The following is a 25,519-nucleotide window of genomic DNA, read 5'->3' on the forward strand; positions in this document are numbered from 1 at the left end:
CCACTCCCCTCACTGACGTGTATGAAAAATAATTTGCTCTGTGATAATGTTGTTTTCATTGGAAAAAGTCACCTCTGAAAATCATCTCCCCAATACACGAAAACAAAATCCCTAAAACTGAGACATTACAATGAATCATATTCTTGAAAATCTCCTTTTTCCTCCAGTCTCAAAATGGGGTTGGCAATACTTACATGCCTCTGGGAAGCTCTCTGGGTAAGAAAATCCTCACAGCATGAAAGATCTTCTCTAAAAAGAGCATTATTTGCCTAGTAATTTGCTTTTATTGTTCTGGTCTAAAAAAAAAAACCCTCCACACAAAATTTAGAGTGTTACACTGAGTTTATTTTGAAAAAGAAATCAAAGAATGTTTTTTTCATCTCTGAGCCAGATGGACAGAAAAAAACAAACGTATTCCACCCTATGAAAGAAAACACATGAGAACTTTCAAAAAAATTTTTAGCCAAGTTTTTTTTTTTTCCTTTCCACTGAACAGCATGGAAAAAATGAGAAGGAGATGGTGAATGAACAAACAGGCTCTGGTTTCAGAAAGGCCTGGTTTCTGGGGAACAAGGGTTTTGTACATAATGCATTGTGCTTTCCCATCTATAGATACCCAAACTACCTTTGAGTGAGTGTGGGTAAGCACTGGGAACCTCCTCTTCCTGCTCCTGCCCAAGCCTTGGATGTCCCAGTGGAGGGGAGTGCCAGGCATGGGCAGCTGTCCCACTGCCAGCCTGTCACCTGTTCGAACCCTGATACCTGCACGTGGCAGCACAGAGCCTGCTCCAGGGGTAGCTGGGTGCCCATGGAGGAGCAAACATCTCCAGGGGGCACAGAGACATTTGCAGAAGGGGGAGGGGGAAAACAAAGCAAGTCTGGAGGCTGGGGCTGGAGACGTTTTGTTCCCTTTGGATGCTGCAGCTGTGTGAGCTGCTGTGCTTTTAATCAAGGAAGCTTCACTGGGCAAAAGTGGTTTTGTTTTCTCACACCTGAGTTGACTCAGCCACCTTTCCCCCTATTCCCTGCAGAGCAGTTTCCTCTGACAGCCAGTGGCTGCCCTCCAACCAGCTCCTTGCCTTGCCAGTGATTGGACACCACTTCTGTCACTTGCTAAGAACAGAGGAGCTACTTGCCAGGAACAGAAAATTAAAGGAGGAGGCCAGCCATTTGAGTGAGAGAGGAATAGCAAGATCAGAGTAGCCATTATAAACAGCCAATTTAATTTTGTTACCATAATGGCTAATGTAGGGACTGATCCTGCTCTACTCAGGATATCCTTCACCTGGGGACCCATCTGAAATGCTTTGTCTGTGAGAACAGTAAAAAGCAAAGGGAATTCTTGCTTCTTCAGCCATTCTTAAAGGTCTTTTTCAGCTCTTACATTTGAAGCTATGTTCCCAGCACTGACGTGCTGCAAGAAAAAGGCACAAAAAATGCAATTAAGGGATAAGATAGCCACAGTCATGTTTAGAACTAGGATGGTGTAAGTGAGAAGGAAGGCTTAAATGGAAATAATTTTCATCAGATTTTTAATACCTATGACTGTGTCTGGCTCCACATCTCTCTTGGTTACGCACGCACGCACAGAGTAAACAACATTCACTTCCATGTCTCCACTTAGTCATTCCTTTATTGGAACATTTGCAGGTATTATTTATAGACATCAAAGAGAATGAGAGTTTGAAATTTATAAGCTCTAATCAGCTGAAGGTGTTTCCAAATAAATTAATGAAACGAGTCAGAAATCACATTAAGAAATTCAGCACTGAATGTATATCACAATGACTTTGCACCCTCTCTGCCTTTTCCTCCTTTTCTTCCCAAAGTCTCAGTGCTTGCCAGGGTATATGAACTTGCATTTAGTTTGATGTAAAACAAGAAAAAGGATGATGGGAATGTGTGCTCAGTACAAGTTACAGTGTTTGTGCATAAGAAGGCCAAAACTTGAGCTGGGACAGAATAATTTCCTGTCACTTAAAACTTTCCAAACAAGCCGTGTTATCACTCAAACCATACAGAAAACAGATTTAATGGGGATGTTTTCCCACTAAAGAGTGGCCACTCTGACTTTCATGACAATTTTTTGGCCCATTCTGGTGTCCTGCTCACATCCCTGCCAATCTGTCCATTCTGTGACAGGTTCCTGAGCTGTCTTAACACTCCCTTGGCCTTCTCAGTGATTTCAATCTTTGTTGCCACTTAACACCTCTGTTTCCCTCCTGCAGGAATACTAGGTCAAAAGTATGGTCTGTCTCAGTCCACCTGGTTGCTCAGGACACTTTTTAAGGATGACTGGACATGCTAGGCATGCAACTGCAGCACCCCTCTCCAGCCAGTTTGCTGCACGGCTGCAGTCTTTCATTCAAACGTGTGAACAGAAGGTGTAAGTCCAGTCACATCTCATTTCTCGATGTCCTTAGCATGTCACTCCTCTGACTGGAAGACATTAGATGACTCTTGGATCATCTGATCTTGATATGTACCATCACTGCTATTGCTGAAGGAAAAGAAGGATGAAATCGGGGCAAGGAAGCAGTACACCTTGGGCTTAAACAGGATTTCTCACTGGCTTCTTTTGGTGAGAGAAGTTTATGATATCAGTAAAAAGCAGGAAGAATGTCATTTAATGTGGCAGATGCTCCAAAGGGGGTTATTTCACCTAAATAAGCCAACATTCAAAACAAAGGTAGCAGTGCTTCTATTTCAGTGTGGCTCTGCAAGGCTCCACTCACCAGGGTTTGTAAGGCTCTCTGGGCATGCAAAATAATAGTTTTTAAACTCATTATCCAAAATTATCAGTTTAACATCGTCTCCATAGACATTGTGTAAATATATATGTAAACAGTACAGAATGCATCTACATGCGACTCCCAGGTACAGCATGACAAGAGTGTATGGTAGAATCAAGTTGTATTCAAAACCTGATGAAAAAGCCAAAAGAAAAGCCTCAGGAAATCCAGACTGTCTGAAGAAAAGCCCTGCCTCCAAGATGGCATGGTTTCTGCAGCTGAAATGCACAGACCTCTCACTTTTGATTAAGCATCTGCAATTTTCGTGTTGTTCCTCTCTCATATCTAATTTGTACCCACAGGACAGCTTCCCAAATCTAATATTTTGTGTATTTTTAAAGAAAATCATAATTCAAATTTAAAATACTGGAGAGAGTGTGAGACGTAGGGAAGCAGCAGTCTTTAATTGGTTGGGTTTAGGAGCAATATTTGAAAATCTGAAGTACAAAATCTTGTCTGTTTCCAACAGAGCTGAAGTATTTCAACAAATATATCTGCATTCAGCCAAGGTAAACGGCAGGTCAGGAGGCAATGGAAAAACATTTCTCCTTCCCAAGAAGCCGAAACAACTTCCTTCATCATAGAGCATGTGGACATGCAAAGAGTATAAAAACTGGGAACAAATATAAGAGTTTCTGCTAATGAATTTAACTGCTAATTTTTTTAATTCGTGATAAACAACGCTGCTGCCTAGACAACGGCACATGGGACTGTGGAGGAAACTGGCTGCGTAATGATATCATCTCCTTCTGTTTTGCAGCATATTTTATTTTCTACTTTGTTTGGGAGAGAAGTACTGGTTCAAGAAAACAGGGAGATTGGTTTACAAGGCACTTAGGAGAAATGCAAGTTGAGTATGGCATGTCCTTCTTACCAGATCTTGAAATCTGTCTTAAAAACAAACATATTTCAATGTGTGCAGCTTCTTTGTTTCTCTTTCCATAAAGTCTCTCAGCTGGGCTTGACTTGCAGTATGTGTAGCACCTACTGGGGCAGAATTCCTTACAAGAAGGGAGAAGGAATGAAAACATTTCAAAATCATTCTCAAAAGCCAGTGATTTACTTCTGTGGCATTTTCTCATGAGTGGAAGGAATGTAGGATGGCAGGATGGCAGGCAGGCAGGAAAGCAGGCAGGCTGGATAGAAGGGAGGTAGACAAGCAGGAAGTCAGGCAGGTAGGCAGAAAAGGCAGCAAGGTAGGAAGGCAGGCAGACAGGCAGGCAGGCAGGAAGGAAGAAAGGAAGGAAGGAAGGAAAAGCTTTTATTAACATGGTCAGTGGAACACTGGCTGTGATCAGAGCTATTGAGTATCTAGTCCTTAGTCAACCTAATTGTTACACACGCAGACTAGATTGCATAGAGTAAGGAAAACACTACCTAAAATCCGCTTTAAAAGTTATTTAACCAGAACAAATCATCTGGGAAAGTACAAATATTTCTAAATGGAAAAATATTTCTCTACTGCTGAGCTAGGCCTGACAGCAATCCTTAATGAATTATTAGTACCTTTATTGTTTTCTTTGGCCCCTGTGCACTATATTTGTAAAAAAAGTCAGTAAAAAAGAGAACAATTGTAAAAAGCAAATATTTTGTACAAAAATACAAAGTTTTAAAAGCTCTTAAAAGTATATTCCATATTATTGATAAGAGTTGGACTATATATATATATTTATATAAAATCTATATATTCGTGTATCTGTATAATTTTCCTACATTTGGGATTTTAGCAAATGAAACAACTGTTTACACAGTTGCTTTATATGTTTTTCTATATGAGTGACCAACAGTCTTACTCAGATTGATGGAATGTCTTTTCTCAGAAGACACAAGTTGCTTATGTACGTGGTTACTAGCTGGGAAGAAAACCTATAACAGAATTAGTCCAACGGTATTTCTTGATTCTGTGGGTTGAAAGGCCTTGAATAATTGCAGGATGCTGGAGAAGAGTTGCTATTAAATTCCTTTATGCTTTTAAATCAGTTTTCAGTGCTTGCTTTTTTCTTTTTTTTAATATTTAATTTTGGAAGTCGATGCTGCTCTCTCCCAGGATTTTCTTCTTTACGTAGATTTTCATAATATGTAGGTATCTGTAAAGTCACAGCCTATTACACACCAAATATTTGCCCTAGAGTATGAGAGAAAAAAGAAAAACAAAGAGAAAAAAAATCTTGTAAAAAACCTGTGAAGATTAACCAAATTTGCAAAAAGAAAACTTACACAGATCAAGGTATATAAAAAATTTAAGAAGATTCATATTTAGATCCTGTATGTCCTGGAGGATAAATATTTGTAAACTATGAAGTTTTCTTAAAATAACAAATGTATGTAGGAAAACTAGAGCAAATTACATTATTACTTACACGTGGTCCTTCATTCTGGGCATCCAAACAGACTTATACACACACAAAGCTTGTTCAGCACTTTGTTTTGTTTTGGTTTAAGGGGCATTTCTATGGATGGGATGTAATTTTGGCTCTAGCTGACATTTATGTCTGCCTTCTCTGAAATTCAGCCGACAAGTTTCCAACTGGAGCAGCCAGGCACCCCTGGCAAAGCAATGTTTAAACAGGTTGTATGGAGGAGATAATGTTTCAGGCAGAGCCCCACCATGAACACAAACACTACCTAGTTCTGTCATGATGTGGCTGAGCTCTAAGCAGCCATGTGAACCACCTGTCCCCTGCTCTTGCAGAAATGACTGTATCAACAAAAAGAGATACCCTGTGACAATGACCTGGGCTACTGCTCGGCCACACTGGCAGTTTATGAGTCCTTCACTCCAGCTGCAAGAGATGAATTGCTTCTGGTCTGTGGACCCAGCTTATCAGTCCTATGGGACATCTTCGGGTAGTGACGGGAATTGTAAGACCTCCTCAGCAGTCACCAAGTGCCTCCTGTTGCACAAACTCTCAAAACGAAGCCTTTCTGGTGTTTGAAGGCTGGTGCCTGAGTCATCCCAAATTCAGCTTGTCCTGTTGCATGGCCATTGAGCCTATAAAAGCATCTTCCAGTGTGACTAGGGTCTTGAGCACGTGCCAAATCCTGTCTGAAATTCTAGGCATGTTTAAAGTCTACAGGAGATGGTCAAGATGCAGAGTATGCCATGGCTATGGCCAGCTTCGAGACTGCTCTTTCTGAGTGCAATAAATCCAGTACCTACAACACTCAGAGTATTAGAAAAGCGCATGTTGGGCTGGATCAGAGTAGAAGTGCTCCACATGTGATTCTCCCTCTTCCTCAACAAGGTACTGCCATTGCATTTAGCCTGGATCTTCTCACCTCTAGCTGTGGGACAGTTACTATGGACATGGTGAAATAATCAAACCAAGTGCCTTGCTTACCTTTGTCCATGTCTTTTTCACAAATGAAATTGTTAACATCTTCACAGTAGAAGTCATTCCAGAGCCCAGCATAGATCAACCCGGCACAATCTTCCCCTGGCCCATGCCCATGACTCCAGTTATCAGGCTGCCCAGTTTTCCAGTTTCTTTCAACGAAAAAGCAAGAGATATGATTGCACAACACAGCACACATGGCAGTTTTTCACCACAAGAAATTAACGAAAACATCATGAGATCTGTTCTGAACGGGAAATACACATTGAAACAAACAATACATGACTCTTGCTGAAAATGGAAAACAGATGTATTACAGACGAGGGAATCTATTCGGCCTTGGGCTGCCAAAACTCAGAGACCTAAATTTAGACTGATGAATTTTATTTTAGTTCCTGAATGTACGTGCACACATAGTGGGAGTGCTCCGTGCTCCATGTGCATTGCTCCAAGCCTGCAAAACCTGCAAACTGCATTCCTGTTGGCAGCTGGGACTGAGAAGAGCCCACAAGCTCCCAGGTACTGCCAAGATGGCAACACCCTGCCCTTGCTCACTGCAAAGGCGGTCAGCTCTCTGACTGAACCAGGGCATCTTGGAAGGAACAGCAAAGATGTACGTGTTTGAGGGACACATGCTCAGATGGGAAGGGGAGTTTTTTGACTTATAAGGAATGTACAGAGTATATATACAACACATCTTTTTGAGATTATTAACTTTGGTGGTGAAACTGAACGCAGCATTTGTAAAAAATCTTGCAGCAAGTGTTTCCTCATCCTGTTTTTGTTTAATGAATGAGAAACACTTCCAACCTCAGGACTTAAAAGCTCCATTTTCCTGAAGAAACAGGTTGTTGAAGGGAGCTTGTGGTTGCTGGCTGACACAGTCCATGCTCAGCTAAAAAACATGCCTGCCTGACACAGAGTGTCCAACCAGGCACCTGGGAGGACACACAGCTTTCCAGAAGTAATGAAATACTCTGAAAATCAGTAACCAACAGCTCAGAGGTTACACCAGAGCACCTAAAACCATGGTTTAGTGGAAACTGATTAAAAGCAGTGCCTGAAGTGGGAATCAGTCACAGTGCTGCCATAAAGAGAAAGAAAGATGAAAATGGGGAGGGAGAAAAAAGGAAAATATTACGGCTCATTTGAAATGCATCTGACTTTTTCCGTGTTTTTTCATGTAAATGAACACCAATGAGATCACAGCTAATCATTTTGTAACATCTGACTGACTGTAGTCTGTTTTTCTGAAGCACAGCACGCTTGGCTCTATAAACTCTTTAGTCTACTCAGTATTAAAAATTTGGGTGGTTGCAATCTGTTCCATTTAGGACAAATTAGGTGTAGCTGTAGGATTCCTGGAGAGCTGCCAATTCATTTCTCAGCTGGCCAAAGCACAGACATCCTTATTTCATGCATTTTCCTTATATTTAATGCTTTCCACTCAGATTTGGGCTTTATCTAAGGACTGGTCATTTTTTATCAGAATGAGTACTCTATTTATAGCCAGTTGTAATGCAAATAAGGAAAATTCAAACCAAAATAGTTAAACTGTCTGTGCTTTCCATCTCAACTTCGTAATAAAAGTCAGGAGAAAACATTTTGGCAAGAAACACTGCACTGTTTAGTTATGTGATTCTTTCATTCAACATTCAGTTTTCTTTCTGGCAAGGAAAGAAAGCCTTGTGCAAGGAGAAGGGAGAGAGAAAAAAAACGTTCAACAGCACCCTCAGTAACAAATTACATCATTGGCATCTACAGCCATCTGGATCCATTGGACAATTTCTAGATGCTGCTTTTAGAAGTGTTAGCAAGAGTGGTAGCAGTATTTTATTTACGTACGTGTAAACTGGTAAGGATCCATCCAGCCATCTCCATTCATTTTCCTTCTCTGAATCCGTTAGTCCAATCCAGAAGCTGCCTTTCCCAAAAATCTGCCTTTTTATCCATTGCTGTGAAAGAAAGATTTTAGTTCATAACAAGAACAACTGTCTTTGGAGCCAGTAAGCTACACTGGTTTCATGAATGTCTTGTTATCAGAATAGGAAGGGCCAGAGAAATTTTTTTAAACTGAAGATATGTGTCGGAAGTTGGCCTTGTGACCCCTTGCCCAAAGTAGAATCCATTGCTGTGTTTGCATATGAGATAGAGAGAGCTAAGCATGAAAATTAGGTTGACATAAAGTCACATCTAACATCTTATAGATACATATTGAAAAAAAACCCCACAAAGCGTAAGCAGTTGCACCTTGACATCCCCACTGGTGTGCTGAATAGTATTAAAAGTAAAGTTAGATTTATAGTCAGATTAAAAATATTCTTGGGTCACAGTAGTCTTAGGCTGCATGTATTAAATCAGACTGATGCAAAAAATGCATTTTTGATAATATGCAAGGCACAATGGATTTCATATTTAAGGGTTCAAAACTTCTACAATTCTCAGCAACCTTTCTGACTGCTCTGTGCCCACCACATTCAGGGTCAGCATCAGCTCTGTTCACACTGCCATTCTGCAGAAGGAGAAGCTGCTGATCAAAAAGAGGGTGGACAAAATGCTAATGAGTCAATCACTGTGTCTACTTCACTATATGAATTCATGATGCTCTCAGCTTCACACTTACCTTGTGGTTTCCACATGTTAAACAACTTCAAACTCTCTCCTTGAAAAACAGGAAGAGAAGGTACTTACCTGCTCCTCTTTGTTGTTGATGATAACCAAACGTGATGCTTTCTCTTCACAGAATAACTTTGCCTCTTCAAAAATTTCTCTTTCAATTGAAAAGTAGTAGCACTTTTCTGTATAGTTTTTCCAATGAGGAGAACAACCTGTGATGTGAATTTTTTGTGTTAAGCCTGTCATTGGTAAGTAAATGGGCCAATAATAGGGCCAATAATAAGTGGAGGAACACATACTGATCTACAGAATGCTGCTTCCTTACGTACTTACAAACAGTTTGGGAATTTACTTAATAGGATCCTCCTCATTGGGTAAAATCAAGTCTAAACTGTGTGGCCAAGGGAATTATTTATTACTCACAATACTGCCACCTTTTCTTTAGCCATAAACTTTAACTTATATCAGTTTCAGGTCATCAGAAAGAAGACCAACACGTATGGCTTCACTTAACAGGATTCTTTGTGCCTAGAGGAGCTGTGGATGCCCCATCCCTGGAAATGTTGAAGGCCAGGCTGAATGGGGCTTTGAGCAACCTGGTCTAGTGGAAGGTGTCCCTGTACATGGCAAGGGGGTTGGAACTAGATAGTCTTTCAGGTTCCCTCCAACTCAAGCCATTCTGTGATTCTGTGATGATTCTTTGGAATCCCAGAGACTTAGTCTAAGGCAGGTAAAGTTATTTGAAGCAGTAACTAAGTGGTGAGCACTGTCTGCTACATGTACCTGTATGTCAGTGGAAGGTGGATGCAGTGTGTTGATATCTTACCATTAGCCTCGGGCACTGACGTCGGTTCACTCTGTAGTGCCATTGGCATCCCTGGACCTGGTGGCCCTGGTGGGCCAGGTGGCCCCTTTGGACCAGGCAGCCCAGGGACTCCAGGTAGTCCAGGTAGTCCTCGAGGTCCTGGTACCCCTGGTTCTCCCACAGTTCCTTGCAGGCCTTGAAATCCTGGTGGGCCTTGAGGCCCAGGTGGACCGTCCTTGCCTTGTGGACCTGGTGGCCCTGGGTCTCCACTTGGTCCAGGCAGACCAGTCTTGCCAGGAGAGCCTCTCTGACCTTTGGAGCCAGGCGATCCTCTTGAACCTTTCCCTCCTTTTTCTCCTGGTGGCCCAGCTGGCCCAGGTGGGCCCTTCTCACCTGCAGGTCCTGGTGGTCCAGGTTCTCCTTTCTCTCCTTTTTGTCCTTTCAGGCCAGCGGGGCCAAGAGGACCTGGAGGGCCTCTGTCACCTTTAGGTCCCCTGGGACCAGGAGGACCTGAAACAACGTAAACATGCAAAGTAGGGATATGCATAGAAAACAAAACAAAAAGCCCACGTGGGGTCCTTGTTTACTACATGTCAGACCAGCAACACTGGATATTTAACAGTGCAGAAACCAGGCTAAGAGTTGCTTCCACCAGTGCTTATAACAGTACATCTGCTTCCCAGTTTCTCTTATTGTTGCTCTTTCATCAGCCTTCACGAAATATGGGATACTGTGCCCCAGGTGACCAGCCAAGGTGTCACTCCCTGCAAGACACACTCTGTACTATTGATGCACACGGTCCTGTGTGTTGATGGTCCTGTTTCCTCACTCTGCCACCCTCCCTTTTCCTTCTAGTCTCACCTCTCTGCTCTTAGACCTCAGGACTTTTTCTCCTGACCCCGTCTGCTGCTCTGTCAATAACAGAATGTCAAAAAGATGGCTAGTGAGCAATAGGCCAACTGTGGAAAAGACCAGAAGCTGCTAACTGTCCAGCTATAACAGGACAGGGAACAATAACCCCCAACAGGAAATGGCAATACTGTCCCAGCAATAAACAACAAAACAATTTTTGATTCTGATCACGGCTGAGCAAATCCCTTGTCAATGCCTTCCCACCCCCCACCACCCATCTACATAATTTAAACTCCTCCAGAGATAAATTCCCAAACTGGAATCATTTAGTCTTGGTTGAAATGAGAATGGTTAGGGTTACTGACATGTAATCTTGGCTGTAATTCAGTCTTAGCTTATTTGGAGCACTGGATTTATATTTGTGATTAGAGTTTTAGGCCTGACTGGTTCACATCAGGTTGGAAATATGAGCGTTCTTTTCATTTGGGATAATACTTGGCTGGGAGAAACCTCCTAAACCTGATGCCATTTATTTCTGGAGAAAATAAAATATCCCAAGATGAAAACCTAAATAAAGTAGGATGTTTTCTGGCAGACTAACAACTGGCTTAAAGTGAAATAGTAACTTGTTTTTCAGCAAGGGTGGACCTTTCTGGGAATCGTCCAACACATATTTTTTAGCCATTTCCTTCTTAGCAGGGATTGGTTTCTTGAGGTTCCACACCTTTACTCGCTTATTTTAGAAACTAAATCAAAAGCAGATCCAGTCAGTTAGTCAGACAGAATAAAATTTTGCTAAGTCAGAACCTTCTTTCATAACATCTCCATTTTAGCTATGTAAAGAAGGCATAGAAAAATTAGTAAGGAAAATTCAAGCTACATGTACATTTCCAAAGTTTTGGATTAGATAATGGAAAACCCCAGGACTCTGTATCAGCATGCAAACTTCCACAGAACTAAAGAAGTAATGCAAGTCAATATAGACATCATTTGGGAAGCTGCATACCTTGTAGGATAGTGAAGTTCTTGATGAGCTGGCCATGTTTGGAATCCACCAGCTTCATTTCTTCCATGATTACTGACAAATTGGCAACTTCAACATCTAACCTTGACCTCATCAAATCCTGTTGCACCTTGAGAGATGCAGAGTCTATGCGAATATTGGCTAATGTGCTGTTCATAAAAATCAGCTCATCTGAATGTTTACTTAAGGTGTCTGTACAAGTTGTCCTGACCTCATTGAGATTGCTGGTCAGTGTCCGTAGATGATGAGCAGTGTAGCTGATGTTGCTAATGATATTGACTATATCAGTTTCAAAGACTTGGAACCTTTCTTCTAGATGGCTGAATTTGGCAGCAGTTCTGTTTTCATATCCTTTATGCTGTTCCTGGAGATCCTTTAGATTTTGTTCGTTGGCTTGGGCAATTGTGGTGATGTTCTCTATTTGTCCACTGAAGGAGCTGAGCTGATTGTTCATGTCTTCAAGGGTATCATTGTTAGCTTTTGCCAATGCTGAATTGTTGGCGGCCAAAGTCTGTAAATTTTGTACTTTCTCCTTAAGCCAGTCAGTGTCCTTCCGGGCTTGAAGGACAACCTGCTGCAGATTTTGAAAGTCATTCTTGATTTTTAGAATAGCCAAGCTTGTATCTTCCATTGACTTCTGCAGGACACTGATAAGATTTCTTTGCTGTATTTGAGTCAGGTTTAAGTTGTTCATGTTCATGATGACCACATTATGAGAATGTACTTGGTTTTGCAGGTTTGTTTGGATATTACTTGTGTCTTGTTGAAGATTGTTGATATAGCCAGTATATGACTGAAGAGTCTTATTAACACTGATGATCATGAAAGAGTTACTGTCTAAGGCACTTTTCATTTGGCTCTGTCTATCATCTAATGCATTTCCAGATTCTTGGAGCTTCTCCAGTGTATCTTTGTTTCTGGTAGTTTTTTCTGCAATGTCATGAAGCTGCTGACGAAGAGCCAGAATGTCAGATCTGAAGCTGGACAGTTCAGTGTTAGTATTCAAGGCTTTTTGTCCAGCTTGGTCATCTGTTGTACAGGAAAAAAAATTGAAAGTCTTTAGGATAAGTTTTTTTTTAAATACAGTATAAAACAGCACAGTGTATTTTAAGTACAGTCAGATTGACAAACTGCTCAGTAGAACTTCTATCTTTTCCAGCAAAGAGAAACCACTAAGCAAAGTTCTGCCACTAGACAGAGAAAAAAAGCAAAGAGGAATCATGTCTTGCTGAGGACAACAAAACAGTGATTCTGTATTCATGTATGAGAAAACTATTGTTAGCAACTGATGAGTATATGGACTCAAATAATGCTGTATTCTGACTGAAAACTGAACGGTAAACAGAATTCAAAACATTAAACGGGTATCAGTAAGTGTATGTTTTGAAGTTACAACTGGATTTTGCTGAAAGCTCAGGAGTTTATTTTTGCTGTTCATGTTTTCTTCCTCTTGGAGGGTGGAAAATCTTCACTGTGATTTAGTATATATAGTTCCATTTTTTTTTAAATCTTGGGTTTAGTTTTAAAAAAAGTCTATTACTTATTTTAAAACAATCTGGTTTAGAGACAAAAGCTTTGCCAGCAGGCTACTATGGATATGTCAGGATATGATGTATTTCTGGTTTTCTCTCTAATACATTACTATTGTTTTTAATGACATTTATTTTGCCATTATTGTTTCCTCATGGTCTGAGTTTGATGTTTGAGAAACATCTCTGCTCTTGCTTACACTGCCCTTCAGAATATTTCTGGAAGCCTGTCTGAGTATGATAAAGCCCTGTCTGAGTATGATAAAACCCTGTGATAAATCTGCACAGCTTCTCAGCCAGGACATGGAAAACAAGGAAATAAGCAGTCAACACTTGGTTTCAGGGAATATTCCCTTTCTTGACCTGAATCACCACTATCCTACTCACAGTCCACATATTTTTGTCCTCATCTACGCGTAGCTATATTTATGAATTATGCAGTATGGAGTTCTTCATTTCAGATGACTCCAAGAGAGAGCAGTATGGTTTTCATAAAGTACAGTGAATACAGCTATGTATGGAGCTTTTGTCTGATGTGTTTGAATGAGTTGTGATGGCAAACATCAAATGGTGGCTTGTGAGACCTCAGCCTGAAGTGTTTATGGAGTCTTTTGTGGATGGACATCTTCCTGAGCACAGTTCCTCTCTCTTCTGCTTATCTCACTCCAGGATCTTCTCAGCTTTTGACTTTATGTTTATCTCTTGGCTATAGCTCAAATTATATTGTGTTCCTCACACAGCTCTTGACAACTGCCATCCTGAAGCTAATCTCTGAAGGCCTGTCTTCCATTCACCACACACTGTTATACTTCTGGCCCTACAGCAGTACTCTTACCTTTATGTTCCCTACAAAAGTTGCTACAGAACTTTCCTAACTTCCTCCATGGCAAGTCCACTTAAATGGGAAATGATGGTCCTGAGCATCTCACTGGCCATCCACCCAGCAGCATGTAAAAATATGGCACGAATGAATCAAAGGTGCTCCAAGTTGTGCAAATTTAATCAGTGTAATATAATAACACAAATATAACCCAAAAGGTTGCACGTGCATTAAGTTGTAACATTTACTTCTGTATAAGTATGAGTAAAAGAACATATCACCCCATGTCTTTGAACTAAATGCAGTGTGTAAATACTTTAGAAGCCAGCTCTTTTTTGAAGGGAAAAGGTTGTAAAAATTTATAATCAAGCTGCAAGCAAGCAATTTTTCATAGAAATACACATCTCAATATATGGTTTATGAAGCTAAACAAAATTTATTTCAAGAAGCACATGCATGTATGTGTATATTTATATCTATGTAATAATTTATATAATAAAATATGTCTCTGTATAGGAAGAAAGGTAAGAATGTACACTTAGAGAGTAGAATCTTTATCCATGATTTTGTTTTCTATCTTCCTGCAAATTGAGAACTTTGATAGCAATTGGAAGATCTGAACTCATAACAACCTTGTGTCCTGTATTCCCTGAGATGATCAAGAAACATTTTATGGAAGTAATCAACTTGCCTCAGATGTAAGAATTTTGAACAACTGATTATTTGTACACCTCTTAAAATGGCCTTTAGTTTTGAATCTTAGTTGCTAAAACAGCATCAAGATGACTGGGTGATAGATTTGCACTTCATGTAGAATCTCTTGTTCTGTGAAACAGCTTCCACTATGTTTTACATACCTCAGAGAAGATTCTCTCCTAAGCACAACTTTTAGGTGTCTGTTTAAGTATAAATGCTTCCAAAGTGATTTCAGTGGGAACTGTAAAGTTTGAAGTATGCTTAAAATGCTATCCTAAGCAGACCTGATCTGAACTATTTTTAAGTGCTTTCACAAGTACTTGAGAAATTGAAATAGAAGTGCTGTATCTTGTCACAGGCAGAGATTTTTCAAATTTCCTGCCACTATCTGCCAGGAGAACACTCCAGAGTCACAATACAAAGGAGCTTTGCTTGTGTGTAGATTACCTAATTTCTTCAGATCACTCTCCACCTCTGTGAGCTTTTCTGTATATCTTCTGTGGGATGTTTCCAGGCCACCTGTCACATTGTCCATTTTTTCTACAACTAGGAGAAAGAGAACAGTATGTTATGGAAAGAAGAGAAGTGAAATAGTGGAAAAAGTCTAGTAAACAATAAAGCAAACAAAAAACTCCACCACTGCCAAAAAAAACCCCAAACAACAAAACACCAAAAAAAGAAAACACCTTAGAATTTCTTTGCTTGCCATTACACTTTGCTGTTGCTCTGTGAAATTTGGAAGGATGAGCTCCTATTTGCTGGTGAGACCCAGAATTCTTCCAGCTTTTTAGTCTGCCAATAGTCTCTAAACATTTTTTTTGCCCATGAGCAATCTCTCTCCTGAATGAGGAAATCCCTCTTTGTGGGTTTTCCTCACAAATGAAGTCCTTTTCTTTTAACAATATTTCCATGCTTCAAGCATAGTGCTGTGTGGCAAAGGCAGACATTGCTAAAGGCTCAGACATGTGAAAGAAGACTTCCTTTTATTTTGCTATGAGCCATTTATCCTTAAAAATAACCTTTTTTTTCTTGTGCCTTTTAATCACTAGAAGTTGCCATCTGGATAGCAAACTTAGGACTAAGATAGCAGTTTTGGGGATTTTAAACATCTCGATAATGGTACAGATCACTCAAAATGATCTTGAAACCATTCTGCCTCATTAAGATTGAAAGGATGGTCATTCAGCAAGTGCAGATTTATGGCTGATGTCCTCTTTATTTTGTAATGTCTGAGCAATTTTCTTATCACTGAGACATTCGATTATTTGATGGAATTGATATGGGCATGGAAAAAGCAGAACAACAAATAAAGAGCCTGGGGTGGCTTCCAGTGGCAAAAATGTGAAATCCTTGCAAGGTTAGAGGTAGCCTACAATGTTCACACCAAACCTTGTCTAATAGCCTTTTGCATTCAAGCCACAACCAGAGGCAAAATTTGCTTCTCATCATGAGATTATTTAGCCCTTTTGCTACACTGGGAGCAGAATGGGTTTGAAACAACCTGGGAGAGGCCACATCAGTTATTGTGCCAGCTCCCTGTTTCAAACAGAAGAAATAAGGTGTTTTCCATGTCTTTAGGTTCTGTAAACCTGTATGGGGTAGCAGGTACCACTAACTCTTACTGTCTGTGAGATGATTTGCAGCTAGGAAACAGTCTCATAGAAGCTATTGCTATATAAAGATTTGGGTTTTTACTAAGAGTGAAATTTAAGGATCTTTTGCTGCTCATGAGCAACCACATGAATCCCAGACCTTTTCAGTGTAGTCCACCAAGTCCTCCTTCTTTATTAACTTTTGCCTTTCTTTTTCTGATTCTGGATACCACAATTACACAGCAGGCTTTTACTGCTTCCCCAAAACCAACAGGAGAAAAACCAGACCAAGACTATCTCTGATGCAACAGCACTGAAGTGAATGGAGTTACAACAGAGAAAAAGTCTCAGGGTTTTCAGAGAGACCAGATACCCTTTAGTGAATTACCTGTCTGCATCTTTTTAGACTACTAACAAGCCAGTAAAACAGAGGCTGTACCGTGTGTGCAAAGTCAGTCAGAGTGTGGCTTTCTGTATTTGAGATGATGACAGATTGCTTGCTAAACACCAGACCCAGGCTACAATAATGGCTTTGCTTTTTCAGAGGGACAGTTGCTCAATACCTTCTTCTTTAGAAAGCATTATAGCACCAATTTTTCACTGGTTTTTCTGCCCATTAAAGTTGTCAAAATGCTGTATGCCATTTTTTTAAATGAATCCAGAGTTGGTTCTCTCTTTGTCCTGCCCAGCTGTCTTCCAGGCTGGAGCCCAGATCAGCAAAGGTCTTTCAGTTACTTCTGACACTCCAGTGATGCATGTGTACACCTATGCATTGCACGCAGTGAGCATGAGGACATACCTGGCTTTTCCTTTTGGCTCTAGGCAGCTCCTTGTTCAGCCTGTCATGTTTTGCTCTGTTTACAGATAGTAACCGTGAAGGATATGGCTCACTCTGGGTACTTAGAAGGGACCTCATGAAATCATCTGGACTTAAAAAGCAGGCCTAATTCAAGTGTTTCTGTTGAACCTGTGCCTTGACTAGCAATGTCACATCACTTATGGATCTTGTTAATTCAGGTTTAGTGTAATATTCTACTGTTTTCTCCAGTTATGCAACACACTTGAAGTTGGCAAGTGAATATCTCTCTTTCTGACAAGGTCACAGTGGGAAATGTGGTGAACATCCTCTAAAGGAAACCAAATTTTCAAGTAGTTGCTGAGCAGAACAGTGAGGACTATCTGCATCTAACCTACTATAACAAAACATGCCATTTCACCAGAATATGTTGGCCTTACAAAATGGCAGGCAAACTGTGTCTAGGTGACAGATAAGAAAACTAGATGAAAGTCATGATGGGCATTAGTCAAGAAACTTAAAAAGCAAGGACTAACTACAGAATGAGAACAACCAGAAATTCAAGCTGAAAGCATACTAGCTTCCCTCACTGGAGCAAGTCAAAGGAATATTATTCACCTTCAATAGGCTAATCTGATACTGGCTAGTGCCAGAAAAATTATAACTTCATATTTTGCATTTAAGATAGTATGTGTAAAAAAAGTACAGATTGTTTTATTAGTGTTTTAAACAATAATTTAATATGTCTTCTCAAAGCAAAAGAATAGTAAACCCAGCTTGTTATTCCTTCACGACCTTGATGTTTAATTCATGTTTTGGTTTCAGGTTTCTCCAACATACCATGTAATTTTTACCACCAATTTGGATGTTTGTTCTGTGTTGACTTTGCCTCCCATTGAGTTACTTTTTTGCCTGCCATATTTAATCCACTGATTAGTAATTTTAAATCACAAAGGATACCTAAATACAACGTAGGAAATGAAAGTTTTAAAAGTAGTTTTGGGCTTTATAAACAAAAGTGTGGGAGGCAAATTTAATGGAAACTTAGCTAAGAGACTGAAAGAATCCCTGATGCCAGCAGAATTCCTTCTTTCAGTGTAATATTACAATAAAAAAAGACAAGCCAAACTCTGATACAGAGAGGAGAGTTCAAGAGCTCTACAAAATTTTATTTTGAGTTTTGTTCTTCCTTTAAGGCCTAATTTCTTCTCAACAAACAGTTGAGAAGAAATATTGCAGTAATTCATTTGAATATGGAGTGTCAGCTGGGGTTTCATCTAACTTATGTTTTCTCTGCAAATTAGCACGTAGGCACCATGAAGACAAAGCTCTTAAATTACACGTACAAAGGGCAAAATGAATGCTTGACACGTTACCATTTGTTGCTTTGTGTTACAGAAGGGATATCTTGGATGAAACAGTACTTCTCTTTCTCTGCATCTTTCCCTTGGCATTCAAACAGAGTAGTCACCAAGCTGGTAAGCAGTGGAGCAGTGGCCACCAAGATGTCTTAAAGTCTGTGAGCAAGATATGCACTACCCACCTTCCTATATTTTTTCCACATTTTTTGGGGGGAGAGGAAATTCATTTGTCCTTGCCCTGGACAGCTGTGACTTGGTCTGGCTGTGACAGAAAGACTCATCCCTGGTGGGCACTGATGACTGCTCAGTCAAAGAAGAAGGTTTAGAAATGAGCGTAGCAAAGAAGGGGCCTCAAGAAGAGAGCAAAGCCTGGGGAAAAGATAGTGCTAGAGGCTCCAATGGAGAAAGAATCTTGAAAACTGGATTGAAATGAGGAAGAGAAACTTTTGTACAGTTTCCTTATTGCTGTTGCTTCCTACACACACACAAACATGTGTCAAAGCAAGATATCGAGGAATGGTCCCTTCAACTTGATATGGTGTTTCTGATGCTGAGTAATGTCTGAGTTTTCTGGTAAGCCTCAGAACTGACAGCCTTATATAAAACTCTCAAGTGAAATTCTGCTAAATTCCAGTTGCTTAGTGGCTGGGTTACAGTCCAGAAGGATCCCATCCACATGTGCTGTAAGCAGATCTCTGCAGATTTATATCTGCAAAAGGCCTTCCCTAACCCATAGGACCAAATTATCTTTATGGATCAAGAGCAAGTTTTTGAATCCTGGAAAGTATTTTTCTCCCAAAATCTGACTTCCAGAGACCAGTTACACATACTTCAGGAGAGTGTCTAATCAACTATAGATGTACTGCATTTTTTTACCTTTGATGTTAATTTGCCATAATCTGTCTGCTTTATCATGAAACCTACATCTCTCTATCTGTCCTTCACATTCTCTCTTATCCCTGGATAAATCTTCCATCTAAACCAAACAGTTTTAATTTTCTTTCCACTCAAAACTGTACCAAATCCTCTTAAATAATTATTTATCCCTTTCTGTTTCTACAATTTGCTTTTCTTTCCCTGGCAAAGGACCAGAGGTGATGTCAGCTCTGCTATGAGCGCAGTTGTTGGCGGCACAGGACGCACTGCATGCTAATCACATGAATATTTACCCAGTTCCTTGGAGGGGTTTTGAAGCTACTATCAGGGCCATACTCAGACAGTTAGTTTAAAGCCAGTTTAGTTTTCTCTGCAACATGTTGTGATGTTCTAATACTCACAATTATGTTGTTCACTTTTTTTTTTCTTACCAGAAACTCACACGTTATTTATTTAACTTATTATAGCTGTGATTGCCCAACAAGCAGATATTTACATCAAAACATTCCTAAGAATACCCAAGTGGCAACAGTTAATGAGTGATGAGGATGTATGGGAATTTGAAGCCATGTTTTCCAATGTGCCTAGCCAATGACTTGCACAAATGAAATTTTCTCCATTACTGGTTGCCCAACTACCAGAAACTTTGAAATTACTGTTAAAAGCATCTAAATGTTTTTGTTCATCACCATTATTGTAGGTAAGTCAATACATTGGCACCTCCTGAGACAATTTTTCTTCTTCAAGATATTTTAAAATAATATTGATACTACACTTTGCTGCTGGCTATTCACATTATCCTGAAGATATTCACATCAAGAAGGACATTTATTCTAGAAAGGTGTGATATATGTAAAACAACTCAGTGAAATCAAAGTATGTCATGTTACACAGATTTGAGTCTTCCAGTCAGTACTCCTTTGTGGTAGAGAAATGGTCATTTTGTTCTAATCTTTCTTTCAAATGTCTAATCTAGTTTCAAAACTTCATAATTGTTTGAAAGTGAAAATCTAAGGTTGCAGATTGTCATTATGTGTGTATAATTGCCCAAGTACTGATATTTAAGTTGAAATGTGTTAAATTGCCTGGCTAGTTCATATGACATTGTTCTTGGATGCTTGTCTGAAAGTGAAATGTAGGGCTTAATGCATACATACCTTTGTATCCCAGAATGGCTACTGTGATTGTTAACAGGGCACATAAAATGTATAATAAGATGATGGAAAACTTTAGTGCCCAGTTATTTTTACACTTGGTACATTGACTCCCCTCTTGAATACCTGCAAAAGAAAATTTAAAACAATTTAAAACAATGGCAAAGAACATGTTGCTGGTTTTATCTCCCCATATGTTTTCTTTTGTTTCCTAAAGAACAAATTATTTATGTAAGCAGATGATATATGGGTGCCTTTTTGCCCATGCTGCCTGGATGGCCTTCACAGTGCTTAAATCACCAGTTCAGTGAAATAGTGATGTTTACTAAACATCTTTAATATGGGGAAGAGAAGTAGGTTCTGCTTCACTGAAAAACCATTAACTTTCCTGAGAGACAGGGCTATCTTCTGTGCTAACAAGATTATGGTAAGCTTTGGAAGTCAGATGTTGATTAGCATTTCCTCTGTCAGGGATCACACTGCAGCAGCTCTTTCTTAGCATTCAGTCTCCCTACAGGGGCAATAGGAGACAGTAAATGCTCTGGCAGGAGGAAAACATAGAAATAAAATAGAATTCTGAAAACCTGGGTAGGAGTACTGGTCCTGCTTTGTAACCATTGCCACAGATGGTTACCATGAGAACACTTTCTTTCCATAACAAGAGAGACTTTTTTTCTTATTTTTGGGGGTTTGGAGAATACTATTACCACAGAAAAGAAGGGGTGCTTTACTAATAAAGCCATTGGTACATCCACAGAAAAAATGCTGGTGAATTTCCCCCTGTAGATAAGCTTAAGAAAAAGGGCCTCAAGTTGATGAAAGAAAACAGGCCTTTACTGTTTTATATTTGAGCTATTTTGAAGAATGGCTTGATATCTTTGAGTCTATTAGGGAAGCAATTTTCCTCTTTTGTCCATGTGCTCCTCAGGAACAGCTTGAGAGTATTGGAACCATCAAATATTAATCAGAAACACAAATGTGTAAAAACCTGAAAACTGGAGCACTGTGCTGGAACAAATGGGTGGGATTTATCCCTCTTTCCAAGGTGCATTAAGCAGGCCAAGACTAATGTAACTTTCTGTGTCTGTCAGAAAATGCATTTCTTTGACATTTCACTCTATTTGTGTACTATTAGGGGAGTCCCACAGGAAAGCTTTAAGCTCTAACAAATTCTATGTACTAGATTACTTAACTAATCAAAACTTGCTCTGTAGCTTTTTATGAGTAACTTATATTTCCCTTGAGGACTAACCCACAGATGATTTCACTTTTTGAAACCCATGACCTTTTGCAGAGTGGTTTTTTATTTTTCATTTTTTAAGAGAAAAGCACGGGCCACTTCCCCTGGGTTCACAGAAAATGGGTGACCAATATACCAAATTAAGTCAACTATATTTCTCTCTCTCAAAAAAAGCATTTTCCAGTGACTTCTCTAAGCCCAAGGTACTTGAAGGAGGAGGGATTACCATATTGTAGCAACTCAGGAAGAGGATTTATACAAAGATTATTTGACAAGGCATTTTCCTCAATACTCCCTGCACATATATGAGCTGTGGCTAAGGCAGAAATGTATCTCTCGTAGGTCAGTCCACTTTCCTCATTACATTATCATATGTTTTTTACTAAACTTTTCAGCTGTGACATCATATTCTGTTGCCAGGTGACGAAAGCGATGTCATAGATTTGGTTTCTTTGGGGTTTAGGTATAAGATCAATTGGGAACGTCTGGTTCTTTTTCAGGAACAGGAATGTTAGGGGAAAATGAGACAAAGACTTGTAAGCATAATCCCAAGAACAGAAACTCCAGAGGGGAAAGGCTTCTCTCCTGCTTGTGAGGTGAGAAGGGTGGGAGCTGGCACAGAGACAGGCAGTTGTATAGCGCATTTATTGGTGACTTGGATTTGGGAGGCTGGTAATTCCTGCATCACAAAAGAAAAGGTGAAGGGTCCATAATTCAGTAGCCAAGTCTTATGGATCCTGATGCGCGGGCTGGCTTTCTTTGTTTGGCCGGCAGTCTCACAAAGTTTGCTACTGAGGAAGATCTAATTGCTGAAAAAGCCAGAAAATGCAGTTTTCTAAAGGTCTGCAATAGGTACTCAGAGACTGAAATTATTTCACAGTGGGAACTTGTGGTGTTTGGAGCACCATTTTGCTGCTCTTAGCTGGTACTAATGGGACTCATTGAACCCCTGTGCACTTCCTTCCCTGAAGGGTTTAAAATTCAGATTACATTTTGGTAAATCTTTGAAAATCCCACACATCAAAAACCACAAGAAGCTTGGGGCAAAAATCACATCACATTCATCTTCTAAATACACAGATAACAAAAAGCTTGATCCTCCTTATTTTACTGTAATTGAAGCAGACCTAGATCCTTATCGGGGAAGACTGATAGACTGCAGAGGTACAAAACACAGAGAAAGGCAGAAATAAAAACAAAGCCTTTGACAGCAATTGCACATAGAAAAGTTTCACTTGATAACTGTCTCACATTAAGATTACTCATTTTATGACATGACCTGCTTTCTGTCACCATACTCTGGCTTCCTGGGTAGGGTAATGAGCTGAAACTTCACTGATGTCACTGGATATATTGCAGTTCACATCAAGCATCATGTACATTCCAGTGCTTCATAAGGATCTAGTTTCACTTGTCTCAGCCTTCTCTATCCCTGGTTCAATAAAACAGCACTTTGGCTTTTCGGAACTTTTACTTTCAGCGTATTTCAAACTGACATCAGAACAGCACCCCAACAAAAGCCAGACCTTTCCATCCTTTAACAGTCCAGCACTGTTGGTATCAATAACACAAACCCAGTACACTAAAGTGATCATACAGGTTAGAGTGATTCCATTAAGTGAGCTGGGCTGGAACTGTGTATAGCATTGCTTGCTGGGACATAGTGCCTATCAGCCTGAAAGTACATCTGACTGCCATTGAACCCCCACTACCCTTATCTAGCATGCTCTGGGTCTAGGGCTGGAGTGAAAAACCAGGGAGCTCTAACAATCTCCTTTGTTTTCCTTTACCTAGAGATTGACACAGTAAAGTCTTTCAGAGCTATTAAATTTGCTCTTTATTGCAAATACATAGTTCTTAACTCTGCTGCTAGTAACAGCTGATGTTCTAGTTTACTAAACATATAAAAATTACTATAAAAATACCAAAGATAGTGGTACCTTGAAGAAAAGATTTGGAAGGCTCATTATGATGTCTTTCTGTGCAGTTAAATAATTCAGGCTATAAGCAAAGACAAAAGCCTCTTTGTGTAGGTATGAATTACACTATAATCAGGGCTCCACAACCTCCCCAGCACAGCACCTGACTTCAACTTGCCCTGTTGCCCTTCCCCACTACCTAAGGATCGTGCTCAAATAAGGTTTTCTGATATAGAAGATGCATTTAGTTCATGCTGTGGAGACACATTTTAATTGAAAGGTTGCTCTGAAAAGCTCTGATAGCCAAAACATTAAGCAACAACAAATGGGAGACAATTAAAAATGCTTACTGTGATTACACAAAACCCAGCATGTTGGCACAAAATCTTGCAGTTTTATCACAAAAGCTGAAAATCAAGGCTTGAAGGAGCCCATGCTCGGGCTTTAATTTGACAAAACTTCCCCAGTTTTATTCACTCAACTGCTTGCTGTCATGGCTTAACAAAATGCCGTGTTCTTCCAGATGTATCACATCTCATCTAGAAAGCTGTAGAGTAAATGGACAGGGGAAGACCCTACATATCCCATTGACAGAAGATATGTAAAACCTGCAAAAGGGTGTTCTTGGCTGGTCAGCTCTTCTCTATTTGGTAGTGATGCTCCTAGTGCAGCACACTCCTCTCTGTCCTGTACACATGCTTTCAAAGGTTGGTCTGCTCCCAGACATTTGTCATTGACTTCCAAACCCAGGGAGCCAGGGTCATTTCTGCATAACATGCATTTCTCATTGCCGATTTCACCAATGTTTAATAAATATCAGATGTGACACAATGTGCCTCATTTCACTGGACACATGCTTTTTTCCATTCTTTCCCCCAACTTATTTTAATAAGAGCTCTGGTTTTTCTGCCTCACTGTTGGGAAGACATCTGGCCAAACAGACAGCAACCTAGTACAAAGAGATCCTGCTGGCTCACATGCTTTGGGGACCCCCTTCTCTGCAAACCAAGATGGTCACAAAAAAATATGCAAGTGAGACATCCCCCTGTTACCAGGCTTTGTAGTATTTGTTTTTATAGCATTGCATTCCAGGGACTGAAGACTTTGTTCTCACACAGGGGGTATACATCTGCAGATTCCTTTTGGGCTCCAAGAAGAGGTTTTGATGAAGGAGGAGCTGGGCTTTTTGGTTTTTGTTTGTTTGTTTGTGGATTTTTTTGTTATTGTTGTTCCATGGTTTTTAATGGGAGACTAAATATCTTTGCTCTTTGACCACCTTACAAAATGCCTGACTCCTCAACTATGTTATGCTTCAGAAGCACATCTTTGAACACTGGAATATGACATACACACACACTTTTTTCCTGAATAATTCTCTTAGGAGTATTTGCCTCTGTGTTCTTTTCTTGGCTCTTGCTGCAGGATCATAGGTGGCCTCATAATATTTCTGCTAGCAAATCAGTTTTGACATAGATGCAAGGTTCCCTTCATAACCCTGACAAAAAATGTACTGATAAGATGAAGAAATGTAGTGCAGGAAACAAATATACATTAGTTCAGAGGGATTTTCCCTGTGGTGATTCACTGAAAAGAGAGAACATCCCTTGAATTTTGGACTGTGAGCCTAGTTGGCAACCTTCAAATGATAAATTTCTCAAAGCTAAGGTTTTCAAAGCTCATGAGAGGTAGATCTAATACCTATATTTAAAGAGATGTGAGCAAACTAGGATAATAAAAAGTGTTTTTATAAATACATTAATAGCAAAAGGAGGAACAAGGAAAACCTTCATTCTTTATTGGATGTGGGGGGAATATAGTCACCAAAGATGAGGAAAAGGCTGAAATACTCAACACTTTCTTTGCCTCAGTTTTCAACAGTAAGACAGGTCATCTTCAGGACAACTGGCCTCCTGAGCTGGTAGACAGGGATGGGGAGCTCACCCTGTAATTCAGGAGGAAGCAGTTAGTGACCTGCTGACCCACTTAGATGCTCACAAGTCTATAGGACCAGATGGGATCCATCTAAGGGAATGAGGGAGCCAGAAGAAGAGCTTTCCAAGCTGCTCTCCATCATTTATAATCAGTCCTGGCTCACTGGGGAGGTCCCAGATG

The 25,519-nt window shown here is 40.0% G+C and overlaps 1 protein-coding gene across 1 annotated transcript in view; it reads right to left on the reverse strand.

The window, feature by feature from the left end:
* Nucleotides 1-1,613: 1,613 nt before the first annotated feature.
* Nucleotides 1,614-25,519, reverse strand: part of COLEC12 (collectin subfamily member 12) — a 100,852-nt gene continuing 76,946 nt past the window's right edge. Inside the window, exons 3-10 of the mRNA XM_017833271.1 lie at nucleotides 20,252-20,374; nucleotides 14,917-15,015; nucleotides 11,407-12,453; nucleotides 9,570-10,058; nucleotides 8,819-8,955; nucleotides 7,973-8,082; nucleotides 6,134-6,279; nucleotides 1,614-4,917 (exon numbers count right to left, since the gene is read on the reverse strand). Of these exons, the coding sequence (XP_017688760.1) occupies nucleotides 4,898-4,917; nucleotides 6,134-6,279; nucleotides 7,973-8,082; nucleotides 8,819-8,955; nucleotides 9,570-10,058; nucleotides 11,407-12,453; nucleotides 14,917-15,015; nucleotides 20,252-20,374 (2,171 nt within the window). The 3' untranslated portion in view covers nucleotides 1,614-4,897. The remainder of the gene's footprint in view (nucleotides 4,918-6,133; nucleotides 6,280-7,972; nucleotides 8,083-8,818; nucleotides 8,956-9,569; nucleotides 10,059-11,406; nucleotides 12,454-14,916; nucleotides 15,016-20,251; nucleotides 20,375-25,519) is intronic.

This window comes from Lepidothrix coronata, unplaced genomic scaffold, assembly GCF_001604755.1.
Source record: "Lepidothrix coronata isolate B3197 unplaced genomic scaffold, Lepidothrix_coronata-1.0 Scaffold6, whole genome shotgun sequence".
Classification (NCBI taxonomy): domain Eukaryota; kingdom Metazoa; phylum Chordata; class Aves; order Passeriformes; family Pipridae; genus Lepidothrix; species Lepidothrix coronata.